Source organism: Agelaius tricolor, unplaced genomic scaffold (assembly GCF_023055355.1).
Source record: "Agelaius tricolor isolate 1412-34295 unplaced genomic scaffold, bAgeTri1.0.p SCAF_37, whole genome shotgun sequence".
Classification (NCBI taxonomy): Eukaryota; Metazoa; Chordata; class Aves; order Passeriformes; family Icteridae; genus Agelaius; species Agelaius tricolor.
Window position 1 is genome coordinate 5,372,859 of NW_027269297.1, and position 19,414 is coordinate 5,392,272.

At 45.4% G+C, this 19,414-nt stretch overlaps 2 protein-coding genes across 3 annotated transcripts in view; one reads left to right on the top strand and one right to left on the bottom strand.

Moving 5' to 3' along the window:
* Positions 1-5,840, top strand: part of MAN1B1 (mannosidase alpha class 1B member 1) — a 22,660-nt gene extending 16,820 nt beyond the window's left edge. Inside the window, exon 13 of the mRNA XM_071453648.1 lies at positions 473-5,840. Within this exon, the coding sequence (XP_071309749.1) occupies positions 473-676 (204 nt within the window). The 3' untranslated portion in view covers positions 677-5,840. The remainder of the gene's footprint in view (positions 1-472) is intronic.
* Positions 5,811-19,414, bottom strand: part of DPP7 (dipeptidyl peptidase 7) — a 27,595-nt gene continuing 13,991 nt past the window's right edge. Inside the window, exons 6-13 of one of the 2 annotated variants that reach the window (XM_071453650.1) lie at positions 18,089-18,170; positions 12,297-12,463; positions 11,111-11,171; positions 9,187-9,305; positions 8,947-9,103; positions 8,567-8,631; positions 7,689-7,759; positions 5,811-6,612 (exon numbers count right to left, since the gene is read on the bottom strand). In XM_071453650.1, the coding sequence (XP_071309751.1) occupies positions 6,471-6,612; positions 7,689-7,759; positions 8,567-8,631; positions 8,947-9,103; positions 9,187-9,305; positions 11,111-11,171; positions 12,297-12,463; positions 18,089-18,170 (864 nt within the window). In that variant the 3' untranslated portion in view covers positions 5,811-6,470. Of the gene's footprint in view, positions 6,613-7,688; positions 7,760-8,566; positions 8,696-8,946; positions 9,104-9,186; positions 9,306-11,110; positions 11,172-12,296; positions 12,464-18,088; positions 18,171-19,414 lie in introns of both variants that reach the window. The other variant, XM_071453651.1, reaches the window with a different exon arrangement.

Genomic DNA, 19,414 nt, shown 5'->3' on the forward strand with positions numbered 1-19,414 from the left:
ATTAAAGTTGCCAAAGAAAAAAGAAATAGCACAAAATGGCATTAATGGCATTAACAGCATTTGTGTTCATTCCGAACACAGTGCTCGTGGAGATGTCACTGATATGCTCTGAAAGTGTGGCACCAAATATTAATGGTCTGTTCTTGGGTCAGCTCTAATGTAGAAATCGCTGGTTCCTTTCTGTATATTTGTCCAGAAACTTCAAAGGGATGTTCTTTGTGATACCCCTTTACCCTGAGCACAAATGGATATTTTGCTTCATTTATTGTTGTGGTTTCTTTTAAAATGCAATGAGATTTTTTTTCTTCATTACTGAAGCTTTATACGTAAATGAAAACCAAATATGAAATGAAAAGCATGAAAACATGATCTGTTCATAGCATTTATCTTCTCCAAGTGCATCTGGATGTTAGGAAGTAAAAAATTATTTTAGGTTATGCAAAGATACTTTTTTTTTTTTTTTTTTGCACAGGTTCCTACGGGTGGTTATACTTCTATTAACAATGTTCAGAATCCCAGTAATCCAGAGCCACGGGATAAAATGGAGAGCTTCTTCCTTGGGGAAACACTCAAATACATGTTTCTGCTATTCTCAGATGACATAGACTTAATCAACCTTGACAAATACGTCTTTAACACAGAGGCTCATCCACTCCCTATCTGGGTACCAGCATAGACTCTACATCAGTGGATCTTCCAGTGGTGGCATTATCTTCAAGTCACTTTACTTTTCAGGGTTTGAGGAGAGATGCTATAATGCACCTTTTTTGACTTCAGACAACAGACAGAAGCTTGGGAAAAGCATCTCTGGTTTGAAGAAATCACATCAGTCTTAAATCTAATCTCTGGTTCTGGGATGGGCAAAGCTGTGCCATATGAAGCTGATTTCCCTGGTGCTGAGGTTCAGAAGGTAATTGTAGTGTGGACCATGACATTCTTGCGGCTCTGATGGCCCACTTAACTGATGACCCACTTATGTCAGTGTTACTAAATGCTCATTAAATGCTGAGAATGCAGCGAATTGGCTTAGGGCACAGTGTTGTTCCTGGAGAGCAGGAATAAGCCTCCAGTTTTCTGGTTTATTCTGGATACACTGAAACACTGGATTACAGAGCCATTCCTTTGTCAGACTGTGACAGTGGTTCAGGTGCAAAGTGGAATAAACAAAGAGCTGTAGTGCTGTCCCAGGGAGAAGCTGTCAGTATTGCTGCTGGTACTCTGATCTCATTCCAAACTCCTGAGATATGCTGCATCATGTTAGGAGAAGAAAGAGGCAGCAGAGCATCTGTTGTATAGTGTTTTAGTTTTGTAGAGTACTTGGAACAGTATTCAAGTTGTGGCTGAAATGGATGGTGAAAGAGAATTTGCTGCTGGTTTAGCTCAAAGTGGTATATAATTTTGTAGAAGTATTAAGTTTTTTAACTTCCCTGCAGGAAAGCAGGAGATAATGTGAAATGCAAGTAAAACTACATGTGTATTTTATATCTTATTTGCATCAGTTAGACTCAGGTATTCTGACTGAAAGCTGCTTTCAGCTTTTCAGAGGTTGGGCACTGGGAAAGCTTGTGAGCATATTAAGTATCAGCTTCCTTGTGCCCCTTCCTGTTCAGATATCACATAATGGTTTTTGTTGACTCAAAACAAGCCTACAGCTGTACAGTAAAGTTCTTGTTATTCATAATTTCTTGGACCATTGAGAAATTGTAAGTTATTTTTTTCCTTAGGAGTACAGTGCGTATTTTCAGCAGTAGTGTTAAAAGCAGACAGTCTACAGCAGTTCTAGGCCCCAGTAGAATTGGAGAAATTAATTTCAGTTACTTGAAGACAAAGTAGACCCAGGTTTTTAAAGAATCTTACAGGACCCCTGGGATCTTTCATTTTTATATGTGCACATGTACAGATTTTTAGCCATGAATTTGGAAATGAGCTTTCTAGAGTGCTTTTCCTTTTGGATTTGGACTTGGACAGTCCCGTATTCATGGATAAGATCTCAGAAATGTGATTGTTCGTATTTCCAGTTGGTCTCACTGAAAGTCTCTTTCCCCCATGGCAGGGGTGTCATGGGCAGGGCCAGGAGCTGCAATCCCCACTAAATCCAGAGGTCACTGGCTGTTAATGGAGCTGACTGAATTTGACTCTAATGGTTCATTTTCCAGTGGATGAGGGAGGTATTTTATAGTAATTGTAATCTTTGATTTGTAAAGTAAGATCCATCTTTGTTTTATGCTGATCCATTCTGTTTGCTGGAGTCATAAGTTACTCTTGGGACCACTATTTAAGTGTTTTATATAATATTTATCATTCCATGTACTAATGGAAATGGAGAAATTTTAGGAATTATTTAAATGCACATTCTTCTGTCATCAGAGGGACCCTGTCCTGGGATTGACAGGACATAACTAGTCAGTGCAGAATGTTAATGCTCCTCTTGTTCACATGCCAGCAGTAACTCTGAGAACAAGCTTCTTACTTACAAGTGCAGTGGAATCCAGTCACTATGGCCTTTGGCTACACAACTGATTTGCTGCCAAGGCTTCTGTTTTCTTTGGCACAACAATAAATAAGGATAGTGCAGTGGAAATGTGGAAGGAAGCACCTTCAGTTTTTTTGGTCATTAAGCCAGTTTGTGCTGCTGAGGAGCTGACTTTGGGCTACAAGCTAAAGGCTTAAAATTGGAGACTAAAGGAAAAAAAAAATTATTCAGTGACTCTACCCAGGTCCTGCTGACCTGTGTTGCTTTGGCCTTGTGCCTTTGAACAAAGTGAATTTTGATCCTTTAATTTTGACTGTGCTATGGATTGTAAAACTTCCAGGATTTGGTGTTTCACCGGAGAGCTGCCTGACTGAAGCAAGAAAGATTTCTTAGAAAATGGAATACATATAAATGCTTACCAAAAATCTTCTGGTTTTGAAGTTGTACACAAGTCTTAATGCAGTCGAGTCTACAAATGGGACTATGGGAGTCTGTGTGATACTTTTTTTGTTTTATGATTGGCTTGAGAGTAGTAATTAATTTCCTAATGAGTTGAAGGAGAGAAGAATAAACTGTCACTTCCCCAAACATGTCTTGTCTTTTAGCTGAGCCTGTTGGTCCAGCTGATTTCTATCTAGTTCCTCTTGGGACATGCAGTCTCCTCAAAATGTGGCTTTGCTGTCCTCAGCCTTTAAACCTGAGGTTCAGGTTGTTAGCTCTCACTCCCTTTGAGAACAAATGCTTGTTTCAGACCCCTATGTCACTTGTGAAATGGCACAAACAAAATAATCTCAACAAAGCTCATCTATTCTTCCTGTTCTTCTGCAGAGGTCATTTTAATTGCTTGTTTGTTTTTACTTCCTTAGCAAACTGTTGAGTCAGATCAGTCTCTGAGCTCCACAGCCTATTTCTGTTCCATAGTGTGCTCCTCCAGCGCAACTCAAACTCAATTTGTGGTTCCTTGTTCCAAAGCTTGAACTGCTGTGTCTGTAATCCACTTTGGTGTTTCTACATACTGGGACACTTTTGGCTTAAGTGGAGTGTTGTGGGAAGGCTACCACTGAGCCAGGGATTCTGTCCTTCACAGTGGAAAGCTTTGGGCTTTCACTGAGAAACAGAGCCGGGCATGGACAGAGCTGCAGAGAACTGGAGAGCTGTGGACTTGGGAGTCTCACACTTGGGGCTTTGAGCCACAATTCAGGAAATACTGACCTGTATGCTCAAAAAAAAATATCAGCAGATGGATTGGGCACAGTTACCATCTAATCCCTGAACTTTTGAAAGCTGAATTCTCATTACAGGTCTGTAAAAGCTGGCAGTTTTGCAGGACTTCCATTTAACAGGATTTTCAGCATTCCATACCAAGCTCAGGTACAGCTGTTTACTCCTACAAATACACCTTGTTTCCTGTACCATGCCAGCATGATGTTGGCAGTGATGACGGATGAAGACAAGAAAGGTTTTTGTAATAACACATTTACAGTTTTGTGAATTTTTCCTGCACCTCAGGACTTTCCTCTTAGAAATAGCCCTGCAAGGGAATTCAGCTCCTGAGTGCCAGTGTCACACTCAGTATATTTAACAGGATCAGTAAAACTGACATTGATGGGGTAGCTCCATGAAGCTTGTTGCTTCAAGAGAGAGGGTTAAGATTTTTCTGATTTTGGATTTGGGAAGGAAGACTTGGGTTCTTTTGTTCTCTGAAATACTGCTGGAGATTGCTGTCCAAAGCAGGAAGCCTCTGTGTCCACTGGAGCCCAACCCTGAGTTCCTGTTCTGTACAATGTTCCCACCTTGGCTGCACTCTTTGTGTCAGTAAATGATGATAGAACAAATTGGGCCTTTGTTCAACAACGTCATTGGTGCAGGCCTTAAGCACAGGGTCTGCACCTATGGTCTGGTCTGGGTCACTCACTGCTTATATGCCGTTTATCCTTGTGTGGCCCTGAAGTTCAACCAGGAGCAGCATTCCCATGATGCTCAAGAGTGGTGCTTTGGGGCTCTTCCCTTCAGCTCAGACAGTACCACACAGCAGGGTTTTCTTTTTACCTCCCACGCTTGCTTGCCAAAGGATTCAAAACATCATGGATGTTGGTGGCACTGACTTCAGACTTCTGCCATGACTTCTTTTATGGTGCTGCTCATCTGTCCTTGGATGTCCATGTGTATTATCGCCTTGCCGTGGTATCTGAAAGCCTTTAGTTTATCCTTCCATATCAATCAAACTATGTGTATTCTTTTGGAATAAGAACTGTGTAAGAGGAAAATAAGACCTCAGTATAGTCCAAGAGAAGAGGATAAAAAACTTGTCCTTCTAGAAGGTCAGCAGACACCCAGGCCTCCTTTCTCTTCAAAGCACAAACCCAGCCCTGGTGACTGGGATGACTTGCAGTGACTTCCTGAAACACTTGACCCTGAACTTGGCTGTGTTCATACATTGTTGGGCTGATGATCACTGGGTACCTGCTTAAGGGTGTGAAAGGTGCTGTTTGAAGGGAAACAAAAGCAGGATGCAATCCTTGCTCTCTCCTTTTTTTCCCCTAATGTGTTAATCCTGAATAATGGCTGGGGCATAGCAAATCTAAATTCAGAAAAGTTGCAGCTCTGAGCCATAGAGAGGATGACCACTTCAGTAAGGCATACTTTATATAGCAGCAACAAAGCCAAAGCCTGACTTGAGCAGGAGCAAAAAGAACAGGGGTAGCTCTAAGCAGGACCCATGGACGTTTTCATCAGCATGAACAGAGAGGATTCAGGCTGAGCTGAGGATGTAGTGCCACTGGTAGTCTTAGAGCAACTTTTGTAGGGACTGGAGTTTGACTAATCCAATCTTCCAAGTTGTCCTTCATTTACACGTATCTGAGAAAGCTGATCAGCGGATCCATCTGTTCCTGCTCTCCTCAGCATCCCTGGCTGGAAGGACCAGAAGCTTTGGTCTTTTGTTAAGAACAGGGCAGAGGTGGCTGAAACAGATCTCAGCACCCAAATATTGTGAAACACTAGCAATGGCTCTGAGAACCAGTCCTGCTGTGACCAGGGAGGGCCCAGCAGTGCAGAAAATGACACCAAGCACTACTGTGACTGTGCTGCACAAACAGTGAAAACCTCTGGGAACTCAGGAAACCTCTCCACTAACTCGTAAAATCACTGTAAAGTAAAACCAACTGAGGAGCCAGTTACCAGGAATTAGTATTCTGGCAGTTATGCTAGTAATTATTGGTGCTTAATCAGTCTAGTAGCACCTGTTCATGGGCAAAGATTCACCTGGGTGGGAAGGTGAGAAGGAACCTTTTTTATCTTTGGTTATACTTCCAAGCCATGAAATTATATCACACCCTTTAATAAACTTTTATATCACAGACTTTAATATACTTGTAATTGATTTTAAAAAGCTCTGAAGATGTCTCAGTGGAAGAGTGCTTTACTGGTCACCAATACACAGCCCTTGAGTGACAACAGTGTAAATCTTCATCTCAGCAACTGGAATCTCTTTGACAAGCTAAAACTAAAACAGCCCCACTCCATGGCTCTGGCTAAGACTGATAGTCTGATTTAGATAACTGGTCACTAGTGGAGCTCACCGTGACCCTGTGTCAGTCCTAATTATACCTCTGCTTTTCTACTAACCCTCTAGTATTTCCTTTTTCTCTAAAAATAGTTTATTTTCAACCTTAAGGTGCTTCATGCAACCATCCTGTTCAGGGCTGTGATGGTTCTTGGACCTTCCAGGCATGCTTTTTGCTGCCCTTTGTAACAGCGCTCATTCTGAGCAGGCAAGTATGGAGACCAGAAAATGTATTTTTGGCTTTTGTCAGTGATTTGGCCTTTTGTGTTTCTTTTCATGCTCAATGAGGTGTAAGTGGGACACTTTGGAAAAGGGAGTTCCCACCATCATGGCAGAGAAGACAACAGTGTCCCAGCCAGTACAGTAGAACCAGCGCAGCAGGCTGCTGTGTCCTGTGGTAGCTGCACATAGGGGCTGCAGGGATGGAAGGGCTCAGGGCTGGCTGCCTGCTGCAGCTCCTGTGCGCTGCTCCTGCACCTGCTCCATGCCTGCAGATTTCACCCAGCTGCTAATGATCCTGGCTTCAAGCTTGCGCACCTCTGTGACGGATGGGGGGTCAGCTGGATTGTGTCCCCTAAAAAGGAGAGGAAAGTAGAGCGGTGTCAGTTACTGGACAGTTGGTACTTGCCTCCTGTACAGGCAGAGTCTGCGATTTTAAGGACAGAGATTGACTGGTTTGTGCTTCACATTTGTGCGCTGGAAACCAAGTTGCAGTGTCTGATCTCCAGTACGGGTGGGCAGCAGGCCGAAGCTTGCCCTTGCTGGCTGCTGCTCCCTCTGCTCCAGGCCTGAAGGCAGATAGCTAATGCCAGATGGCACTGGACTACTTCACGTGACTGATTGCTGCAGGCTGTCTCACACTTGTGCCAACCCCTGTGCAAGAACATGATCTAATGACAGTAGGTGAGCTGAGTGCCAAGTTCTGCACAGCTCAGCATCCCTGGAGGCTGAAAGGGGCCTGTGCTGGGGAAGAAGATCACTCTTCTGCATTGGGCTGCAATAGCCTTGTACCCATCCTCTTTAGGTACTTGCCCTGCGCTAGGCGCTGGTGAGGCCACACGTCAAATCCTGAGGTCAGTTTTAGGTCCCCCTTGACAAATAGGACATGGAAGGGAGGGAGCATGTCCAGGGAAGGGAATGGAGCTGGCGAAAGGTCTGGAGCACTGGGAATGGCTGAGGGAGCTGGGGGTCTCAGCCTGGAGAAAAGGAGGCTCAGGGGGGACCATCTTGCTCTTTACAACTCCCTGACAGGAGATTGTAGCTCAGTAGGGGTCAGGCTCTGCTCTCAGGTAACAAGGGACAGGACAAGAGGAAACAGCCTCAAGTTGAACCAGGAGATCTTTAGATTGGAGAATAGGGAATTTTTTTTCTTGGAAATGGTTGCAAAGTAATGGAACAGACTGCCCAGGGAAGTGTTGAATTCACCATCCCTGGAAGCATTCAAAAACTTGAAGATGTGACACTCGAGGACATGGTTTAGTGGTGAACATGGTGGTGATATTGGGTTCATCTTAGAGATCTTTTCCAACCTCAACAATTCTATGATTCTGTGATTCTAAAATATCTCCTGGTTGTTTGGGCTGTGGCTTGCTGAGATCAAATACCCAGGGAATCAGGATTTTGCTAGGCAAAGCAAAGTTTGGTACTTACCGGAGATCAAGGTGATGGGCACCTCCTTTAATGGTAAGTGCAATCAGTGAAGGGCTGAGACTGCTGTTTATCTGGGAGGAGAAGGAGCAAAGATCAGTTCTCACCAAGTTACTGGGAAGAACTGGACTTGAGTTCTGAAAACTGGAACATGATCTGGGCAAGACTGAGGAAAAGCATGGGAAGACATCCTTGGTACAGCTGGTATCCACAGCTAACAGTCTGAATGAAGCAGATCACCTGTCCCAAATGAAGGGAATGTTTTCCACAAAGTGGGAACTTTCAGCTGATTCCAGTACAGGTACTGTACTGTACAGTACAGGAAGTTAGGTCTCCTTTGGACCCATGCACCCTAAGCCAGCCTTAAACACTGAGCTTCTGTATTCAATCAGGAGCTCAACTAACACAAAATCCAGTCCTGGGTTTTTAAATTTTAGACTGGACACTGACAGCACTCTGAAGTTTTGTTGAATCTAAGACAAAACATCTAGTTTGCATCACTGCTCATAGCATCCACCTGGTCTCACCAAGTGTGCTTAGACTAGAGAGAGCTAGGAGCACGTGGCCGGCATCACTGAAACTGCATGTGAACACAGAAACACACCAGGTTGTGGTTCAGACCCTGGGTGTGGGGTAAGGAAGGTCCTGCCGTGTCTGCACCAGTGAAGCCACATTTGTTCCATCAGTATTCCTGGCTGATGGACACTACTCAGTGTAGTGTCCCGAGAGCCCTCAGTGGTTCAGTGGTTCATCATGAAACAGCTGCTCACAGAAACTCAGGTTAAAACTGAATTACCAGTGCTGCCCTGAAAGGGAGGGAGGGCAGTATGTCACCTGCAAAGGCTGCTCTGTGCTCAGGGTACAGGAATGCACATGCTTACCCCACCTCCAGCCCACGGGTCCAAGTCTCCATTTGAAAAAATGATGTTGCTTGCACTTTTCAGGTCTGAAATTCAGAGAGTTCATAATTGAGAGGTCTCCTTCCTGCCCAGTTATCCAAATGTGTTTGGCTACGGCAGCAAACATGCCAATAACAGAAAACATCAAAAAATTGAACAAATTACTGGTAGTTTTTATTTTATCCTCTTCTCTACCAAAGAGATACAGAAAGGTCTGTTTGGCTCAAGTCAGCACAAGGCTGTGACTTTCTGCCAGGACTCATTAGTGTGCTGTGCCTGTCCTGATGGGGCTCAGCTGGACAGAGGAAACAGGGAGACAGCTACAGGGTAACACAAAGGGACAAGCAATCAGCACAACTCACCTTCCCCCCAAAAGTTTGTCCGCAGCCAGTGTGCTCGCGGCCTCACACGCCACTTGTTCCAACAGTACTGCTCACGCATAGCTTCTGTGAAGGGCATCTCAGGGAACATGTCCGTCACATTGTTACTGTTAAATGTTAAGTTGATCTCCGTGCAAACCTAAGAGGAGTGCAAGAGCTGCCATGGGGCAGGGGCATAGACAGGACAGCAGCTGAAACCTGCTGGGGTCTTTAACCTCTTACCTGGTAGTCCCAAGCCTCTGCATCTGAACCGATGCCACAGCCCGTGGGATCAGCACAGGACTGGTACAGCTGGTATATGTTATAACACTGTGCCAAGCCAGAGGAGTTGTAGAACACCCCTGCCAGGTGGGAACACAGCACAAAGCCAGTCAGTAACTGCTGTCTCACCCATCATCTCCCACATGAAACTACATGGCCAAAACCAAGCCAATGGTTGCGTGAGTGTGCGAGGATGGGACAGAACTCACAGAGCCTGGAACTGTGCAAGGTTAAAATCCAGCTTTATGGCAAAGCTTTTACATGGGGCTGACAAATTCCTTCAGATGACACAAACTTGGTTATTGTCCCCAGTTCAATGCAATATTGTCCTATTTAGACAATTTCTTTTGTAATGGGTTAAAAGCCTGGATAGCAGGCAGGGCTTCAGCTATGCCCAGTAGAGCAGGTCCCTCCAGCATCTTGCTCAGCTTACTCCTCTGATTTCCCAAGAAGAAAACTCCTTCCAAGCCATGCCATTCTGGTATTTTATTCAATTTCTTTTGAGGCTCTGATTGCTAAATTTGGATCAAAACTCTGGCACCCTGAGCCCTGTGATGTTCAAACAGATGTTGGGACACTAGTTTCCCTTATCATGAACCAAGCAAACCTGATGTGACAGCAAAACCACTTGAGACATGATGTGATGGATAAGTGCTAGTCTGGTTCTCTGCAGGTAGAGGAATGGATTCACATTAAGGAGATGGAGTATTATTGCCTTGGAAGCAATCAGTATCTCCATTCGCATTGTCCCCATTTACCTGTTGCCAGTTCTGCATCACAGCCCATGGCACTACACTCTGCCTGGCAGGAGGTGGGCTGATGAAGCACATGTAGAAAAAAGTGTTTTCCTGTATGACACAGAGGGTCAAGTATGGAGGAAAGCCAGTCCCCTGCCTAAAGTTATGGCAGATCATTCCTCTTGTATGATTAAACTCCACCAAGTGAATGCAGCTGGGGAGACAGGGAGAGGCATGAGGTGCACACCAAGAACTGGGAGGAAGAAATCCACCCTTGGCTTATTCATCTCAAAGAAACAAGACTACCACTCTTCCTCACAGAAGAAGTAGCATGTGAATACATTCAGTAGATCTGACAGTGTTTGTCAAGATATTAGTGTTTTAAGAAACCTTCTAGCTGCCAGCCAAATATCTTTAGCAGTGATTAAGGATTGGTATATTTCTGACTTGAAGCACATACATCATTTGGAAAAAAAAATTGGCTCCCATACTAAATTGCATTAAATTTGTTAGAATTCCTTAATTTTTTTTTTTTTTGGTGCCACTCAGAACCTGTTTTTCTGAGTAATGACCAAGGTAGAACTCATTTTTAATAAGCAACTTGAGAGATTTTATGAGGAACTCTTCAAAAGTTCTTTGAATTCTATCTCTATTAATAATTTCCTTACAAACACTGCTGGCTGACAAAATAAGTGCTCACAGAGATAAATGTATATGTGTGTATACAAGATGTATTTAAGATTGCCTTGCCCCTGGATTAAGACCACAGGACTTGTTCTCAACAAGGAGACCAGAAAACTTCCTTCAGTGAATGTGCCCTGAGCCCATGACTGCTGGAGCCAGAGTATGGGTAAACTTCTAGGAAAGAACTAAATATCTCAGAAGTCCACATCTCATGGACAGACAACAGGCTATGGGGCTTCAATGCCTGAGAAACATGACAAGAATAAGTTGGGAAAGGTGAGAGAATGAGCCTATGGGCCACTGTGAGACATCCCAACAGACAAAATCAACAGGAGGCAAAATGTCCCAGAGAGAGATCAGAGTCATACTAGCTCCCCTGACACAGCAATGTGACAGGTCTACTGATAGATGCTTATAGAACATGTGTTGGTACATAAAAGATCAAACTGATAATATTAACTCACCAACAAGAGCAGACAAGCCTTCAATTGGGTCTTTATGGGCAATAATTTGTTCACAGCCAACCTGGGTAAGACACATTACAGGCAAATGGCAGACAGAACAGTTACCAGTTGCTTTGTGGAAGGGCTAAGCTGGAAGATTCATTAAAATTATTATTTACATATTTTATGGTTCAGAAGTTTTCCAAAGGCCTAATGCAACAGGTCTGGAAGTTTTTAGCTTCTCCCCCTGTAGCAACAAAATACATAGAAGCAAGGAGACAGGACAAAGGCAGACAGTTCCTTCACCAAGTTAGGGAGCTGTGGAGGAGCCACAGTGATACACAACATTTCCTCCTACAATCACTATTTTAATGGCCTTTTCAGGGATTGGGGGGAACGTGCAGACTAATTATTTCCATTTTAGAGGTCATTAAACAGACCCTAGAAGGAAACTGGATGCCTGGTGGAGCCAGAGGCAGCATGTCCAGAGTTCCAGTGCAGCAGAGTCTATGAGACCTCTTGCACAGTGTGCTCCAGGTAGGACAAGAACCCTAAATGCCACAAGGCCAGAGGCAAAGGAAGTCCCATGGGCCTGACAACACACCAGAAGACACCAAGAATTGCAACAGCCTCTGGTGATCTGGGATCAAAGCTGGTACCTTACAAAAGCAGCTGGTGTCTTAGAGGTCTTTGTAAACCCTTGAGGACTTGGCCCTTTTCCCACACTTTGCCATCTGTGATTCTCTTGAAAGTTCACCCGTTTCCCAGCCCCCATAGCAGCAGGTATTTTTCTGCATTATACATGAGGTATGTCAGCTTTCCTGGGTAATACTTTCAAAAGAGCCTGATTTTCACATCTTCATCCTTACCCACCAAGAAAAATACATCTCTGAAAGCATGTTGAGATGGGCTACAACAGAGCTACTTCTTTTCTTTTTTTAAAGCTGCAAGTTTTTAGTATTTAAAAGCTGAAGTCAACAAGCTTGCACAGGTGTTTGTGTCCAAGGTAAAGGCAGAGCAGAATAGGAGTGACTCCAGCAAACCTCTCAGCAGTCACCATCACAGAGAAGCTTCAATTGTGTAGATTTACTGTCAGACTGGAAGGGCTGCAACATCCACCACTACTGGTCACCCTGTGACCAACACCAATGGTGTCTGCCTGACAGTGTCCTAAGCTCCAGTCACCCACTTACACCAATGTCCTCACCTTCACTGGATTGGCAGGGAGGTCACCCATGAAGTCGGTTTTGTATGGATAGTCCATCATGGCCATCATGGTGAAGGCATTTCTAGCAAAACCAAACAGCTGGTAAACATCCTCCTTGTTAGAGATCTTATTGCATGTGGCCATTTTGCTGCTGATCTCATCATAGGCTGCAAAAGAAAGGAAAATAAAAGACACAAACTTCAACAGAGGAAAGTAATACCAAGCTTCAGCATCTCGTTTCACTCAGGAGTAAGAAGATGCTGTAACATAAGATGACGTTTTTAGTGGAAAGGACACATTGCATCTAAATTTACACACATTAACGGAACATTCAGGCATAGCTTCCCTGAGCAGTGTCATAACCTTGTGTGGCCCAGAGCCCAAGCTCTGCCCCTCATGGAACTCCCGGGGGAGCCTGGAGGAATCAGCACCTGCCGGGACAGAACTGATCCCAGCTGAAACAGTGAGTAGAGCAGCTTGGTACAGCCTGTCCTCTCCCGTGCCCTGATGGCTGCTCCTGCTCATGCCTGCAGGCCCTTTCCCTGGCCGGGCTGCTGTGTCGCACAAGGCAGGCACCCCAGGCAAGCTCTCGTGCAGGAGAGCAAGGTACAACATTTAGGAACCAATGAGATTCAAAAGCTGGAAAAACTGGCAGAGGGAAGAAAAAAAACAATTACATTTTTTTAAAAAAAGAAAACAAAAAGCCCAATCCCAAAAAAATAAACACCACCACCACCACCCCTAGGGGGAAAAAAAAAAAAAGTGCAGCTTCCTGGGAGGAGGGTGCATCTACAGTAAGAACTACCAGATGAGAACAGTCCTCACAAAGGATTCTCAAGATTCTCAAGATCTCAAGACATGCCTTCAAACATCAGTGGGATGCAGAGGTCAGCTGGAGTCAGGAAATACATCTTTAAAGACATTCCTTCAAGGTGTACCCATACACCTTTGCTTCTCTGCTGCAGAAAGCTGCTCCCTTGATTTTCATCCTCCACATTTTGGAGTCACAGATCCTGTCCCCATCCTGTTCTACAGCTGACCACTAGAACATGGCTGCTTTTGCTTGGAAACCACGGCCTGGGACCTGACTCTGGATACACACTTGAGGGCTGAAGCCTTAAATATGACCACCTTACACCCAGCTGCAGGAAGCATTGCCCCAGGCAGAGCTCAAAGAGCTTGACTGGTTAACAGTAACATTCTTCTTGCTGTTACCCAAAGCTAAAAGGATCCCTTGGGCTCCTCTGGCAGTTCCAGGACCAGCAGCAGCTGGGAGGCACCCAGCTCCTGACACACAGCATGACAGACCAAGGCTCAAGACAGACCCAGAAGCCACTACATCTGTCCCAACACCACATATGGCTTCCAGGAGATGCTGCATCACCCCGTGGCATCTGGTCCAGCCTACTTAGGAGCCATTGCAGAGGTCTTCACCAGTCTATCCTAACTGTCCAAGACTGGAGATGAAAGGGACTTGGATGATTGCTTCAGGACCTAGACTGCCCTCCACATATTTCTCAGATCTGTCCAGTGAGCTGAGTCACGCAGCTGTCATACCCACCAGAACAGCTCTTCATGGTGTGGATATTAAGGACAAGTATCTGGTGAAACATATGGCTTTACTAACTGTAAATACTATGCAAGTGGTTTTTACCTGCAAGTGGTTTTGCAATTTGGTGCAAAAAAATGATTTCATTAACACTGTGCAAAGCTCCACAGAGCTACTTACGTGTGGTGTTACATTTTATTTAAATGGTATGCTCTGTCTCACCCCTCAAAAATGTACCATTTATTCCAAGCCTGTCATCCTCCCCTGAAGTATCATGTATCTGTAATCCCATTGGCCAAAGTCTTATTCCACACCCACCTTGAATCTCCCTGTTAAGCTGTGCAAGGGAGACCAGGCTCTCTTTGGCTCTTTTCTCCCTAGGCTCTCCCTCTCTCCCCCTTCCCCCCTTCTCCTTCAGAAACCATGCTGCTCCCGGGGGTGGGACCCCCAATAAAACCTCATCAAATTAGGACCCTCAGAAGCTGCGTGGAGTCTCCTTGCCTGCCTACTGTTACCAGTGAACATACGGTTTAGGGGTCCCCCAGGGACTTCCCAGGGACCACAAACAAACAGCAACAATGGCGCCCAACACGAGGCTTGAGCACCAACAACCCTAAGATGAAAATGGACCTCCATCACCCCACGGGCATAGCGCAGAACCCCGCAGAACACCACTTCAGCACTGCCTTTGCCACCGTGGGTGGCTACGCCAGGCTGCAGTCGCGGCCCCACCACCACCGTGCAGAGGCCCCATGAAACACCATCCCACCAGTCAGCACGGCCCAGGCCTGCCACACGCCCCGGCACCCAGAGAAGCCACATGGAGTGCACCCTGCCTGCCACTCACAGCACCGTTGCTGTGGCAGCAGGGCCAAGCCTGTCGCCCCCTGCCCAGAGCAGATGGGCTGTGCAGACCGCCAAGCCTGAGCCCTGGACCACAGCAGCAGTGAAAGAAGGCATCAAAGCCCACCAGTTTCCGCAGGGGAGCCACCAGGTGAGGAAGCAGATTTCAGCTTTGCCTGAGTCCCATATTCCCCAAAACTGCTTTCGTCAGTTCTGTGACCTCCTTCCTCAGTCTTACTCTCTCCCCCCGTCACTGTTCCTTCTTCCTAATTCCATCCCTAACCCACCTTCCCCTAAACAAATCCCTGGGAATCCACTCCATCCTGCTAAGCCCGGCACAGCAACCACACGGCTAAGCCTCAACATGGCTACCACCATGTGTGCTGTGGCTGCATGGCCTAAAGATCCAACACAGCCATGACCATGTGTCAGCCAAGATTGCTCCAGCCACATGGAACGGCACCATCTTCTACTTCTCCTCCCCAAAATCCCTTTCTTCCCGCTTTTTCTCCCCCGTACTCTGCCCCTTCCCTGTCTCTCCCCTCCAACTCCTAGTTGCCACCTTCCGCCTTCCAAATCCCACAGGGTAGGAGCTGGAAGTAGAAGATGCTAAGAAACCAAAACCCAAAGCTTAAGTAATTTTGTAATACCAGTTTTAACAGCCTTGTATATTTCACTGAATTGAAAATTCTACTTTATGATCTCCTTCCCCTATTACTCCAAGAGCAGGATAATATCCTTCTCTGCAATCCATACCCCTTTTTTTCTTATTTTGGGTAGTTCACTGGGAGCAAACCGCTCGAAGGCGCAGGGTACCCTGAAAAGGTTTTTCTTTCGCAGAGTCTCTGGCTCCCCGTAACCTCCCCAATTCCCAATCCCTATCCACTTGAGCTGAAAAGAGCTTGTCAGCTAGAACTTTTTATCCTAAAACCCTCTATCCTTTTTATCATTCTTATCCAATACCTGTCTTCTCTCCATTTCCCTCTCGTCCCCATGAAGTAGTTTTTACAATTATGCTTTTCTAGTTTAAATGTGTGTTCATATTGCAGATTGTCCTGTTTTCAGTTTTAGAAAACAGAGGCCTGTCAGGTCACAAGGGTAGATCCAATGAGAAGCAGTTTTCGATTGTTTCTTTAATAGTGAGTGTTCAGATAGTATTAGACTGCTGAATCAAAATCGTTGTTGGGTTTATGCTGTCCTCAGTAGGTTCTGAGGGTGACTGATAACCTAAAATGGTGTCTGGGAAAGTATTTTGATGGTTTTTGTGGTGATTGCTCCCTGAGTATAGGTAGTAGCTGAAGCCAAATTTCCTTTTTTTCTTTTTGTTTTTCTTTTAAAGACCTAAAACTGGGGGGGTCTTCTGGGTTAAACCAGTTGGAAGGTGAAAGAATCAGTAAAGCTCAGATCAAAGGGTGAGAATCTGAGGCCGCAAACCTGCCTGGAGTCCAGGGGGGCTCCAGGTGATTCCCTGTCCCTGAGAGGGGGAGCAGAAGTTGGCACCTCAGCCTAAAAGGGGTGGCTGTGGTGGTCCAAAAAGCCAGTTGGAAAAAGTGACACCATTGGGCCAGTCACGCTGAAAAGGCCAATCCCAAAACTCTCATATGAGCTTAGTGCCAAAGGCTGAAGGCCTTTAAGCGCTCACCTGTATGGACCCACATAACCTGTTTATTACAACTAAATGCTCATTTTATCTTTGTGCTGTGTTAAAATAACTGTACCTTGCCTTTTACCAATCCCCTAACTATTCCAGAAAAATAAAAAAGGTTACTTCCCACCAAACTATTTAGCACCCTTTCAGAACTGAACAATACCTACCACCAAAGGCAAACATCAAGTCAAATGGACTGTTTAAAACATAATCCTCACTGCAATTGTATTTATTTTTATGCTGCAAAATGGTCTAATTACTGCTTATTTTAAAGTTGTTAATTGTCATATTTCTCTTCATCTTTTCTTTCTAACAAAAAAAAGGGTGAACTGTGGTGTTACATTTTATTCAAATGGTATGCTCTGTCTCACCCCTCAAATATGTACTGTTTATTCCAAGCCTGTCATCCTCCCCTGAGTATAATGTATCTGTAATCCCATTGGCCAAAGTCTTATTCCACACCCACCTTGAATCTCCCTGTTAAGCTGTGCAAGGGAGACCAGGCTCTCTTTGGCTCTTTTCTCCCTAGTTTTGTGGGTTTTTTTTTTTTTTTTTTGGTTTTGTTTTTGTTTTGTTTTGTTTTTTTTTTTCCCCTTCAAATGCTTCAGCTTCCGTTTATTGATGGACAGTTGTGCTCTCCCAGCCCAGGGCCCATCAGAGTGCTGGGTGAGGGCAAGGCTCTGGGGTGGTGGGGGGACATGACTAACACAGGAGACAACACTGCAAGGGGAGCATGGGAAGCTCTGTGCATGGAGCCAACATCCTTCCGCTGCCCCCACTCCCGAAACAGCCAGCTGAGAAAGGCTGGATCTGCCTTGGATTGGGTCTGGACAGGCGTGTAGCTATTACAGGAGGGGGGAGTAGCAGCTTGCCTCGAGCAAGGAGTCCAGCAGAAGCGTTGACCACACACTGCCTCTCCCCTTCCCCAAAACCCCACACCAGGGCCAGGGAAAGGGGCATTTCACACTCTGAGGACAGTCTTTAGGAAAGAGGAGTCCCAACAGCACGCAGGAACCTCCTATGCTGACTCCAACACACATCAAGGCAGGACTACAGAGATTTTTAAAAAACTAAACACTTCAAGTATATATTTTTTTTAGTGATTTAAGGTCTCTTGCCCCTGCTGCTGCTGCACTGGGTGGTGTTTAGCAACCTACATCCACTCTAGGGACAAGGACAACAGCACAAGTGATGGCTGGTCTACTGCAAGGAGAGACAGGGCAGTGGGGTGGTGGGAGGGGGGCAGGGGAAGAAGGACCAGTGGGCGCTCAAGGTACGGGCACCACACGCATAGGGAAGGGAAGGTTCCAGGAAGGGAAGGTTCGGGAAGGGAAGGGCCTAGGGAGATAAGAGCCAAAAGAGAGCCTGGTCTCCCTCGCACAGCTTAACAGGGAGATTCAAGGTGGGCGCAGAATAAAACTTTGGCCAATGGGATTACAGATACATGATACTTCAGGGGAGGATGACAGGCTTGGAATAAATGGTACATTTTTGAGGGGTGAGACAGAGCATACCATTTAAATAAAATGTAACACCACACTTATGTTTCAGTATTGGTTACCAATTTTAATGCTAACTGAAACTGTTAATAAAAGAAAAATATAAACTGTACAAGCAGAAAGAGGAAGCCATATGGGCATCTGCACTGACTTATCTGAACAACTAGCTGAGGTAAAGCAGTATCAACATTTTCCCCCCATGTCTGGGAATGCTGGCTGCCCTTGGGAGCTATTTGCAGGGCTCCCTTCTTACCTCCACTCAGGCACAGGTCCTTGATCTGCTGGAAGGCTTTACGGACAGCTGTGACACAGCCTAGACTGGACTTCTGAAAATCCTGAAGGGACAGAAAAGATATGAGATGACAATTTCCCACAGGAGATACTTAAGAGGCTGCAACACAAAGAACTGCCAGAAAGACCAGAAGATGACAGGGGTTATTGGCCTCATTTGCATTTCCATGAGCAGTGACACCAGTGCTTCTGCCTTGTCTTTCAAAGAGTCAGCATGTTTCTGCAGAAGCCACACTCTGGACAGCTCAAGCCAAGCAGCAGCTGTGTCACCAGGTGTCGCTGGGATGACCTGCCAGACAGAACACTCTACCCTTCATGGAGCATCAGACTGAACGAAAAGCAGCAAGAGAACATGCAGCATGCCTCAGAGAGAGAGGCGGGCTGCAAAGGTCATAAGGGTTTTGTTGGTTTTAAACACAGAGCAGAGTCCTTGAAACTGCACTCTGCCTGTGAGAAGGAGCCATAGGAGAAGTCAGTTATGCATTGGAAGTACAAGACCAAGATCTGCTTTTCTTCTTACGCCTGCTAGAGGCCTGCCATATGACCATGTCCTTTTTCTCAGGAAAACCATTACTGATCCTGAAAAAGCACTTTAAGTTAGGTTTGAAGAGCTGTGACTGTTTATGGTGGATGAAGTTGTTTCTGTGATTGAAGGCCCAAAGAACTCAAGCTCTTTCTCCTCTCTCAAGCTGTAAGGCAGATTAGGTCTGCTGGCAACCAGTGTTTTGTAACAAGAAGAATTATTAGGGTTCTTCTGAGGTCTCTTTACCTGGCTAGAGCAAGGTAAGTAACCACAAGTCACTAGCTAGGCATTTTTCTTATAAAGACCCACCCTCAATTAAAAAACAGATTTGGCGCCTTTCTTTTCTTCGTAATTCTGCCTTTGTCGGATAATTATGTTTAAATAAATAATTTTAGAGTTTTTCACTGTTTACCTGGGCATCCCTTTAGGAGTTCCAAAAATCCTTCTGGATGTGCTTATTGATCTTCACCTGCTAATGGCTCTAACTGGAGTGTGGGAATAGTTTAGTCTGGGACAGAGGAGCAGGTCTGCTCTGGCTGCTGTGATGGCTGAGCTCTCCTCTAGGCACTGCTGGGCTGCTGCCAAGCACTGCCTGGCATGAGGACCCCTACAGACCAGAAACAGTTCAGCTTAGCAGAGGCAGGAGGAATTGCAGTCATTCCATGTGCCTTCATTGGGATTAACAGCTCTCATGGGTGTTCTCAGCAAGAAGAACAATCAGATTTCAGATGCATAAATTGCAAATCAGAGCAACCTCCACACTGA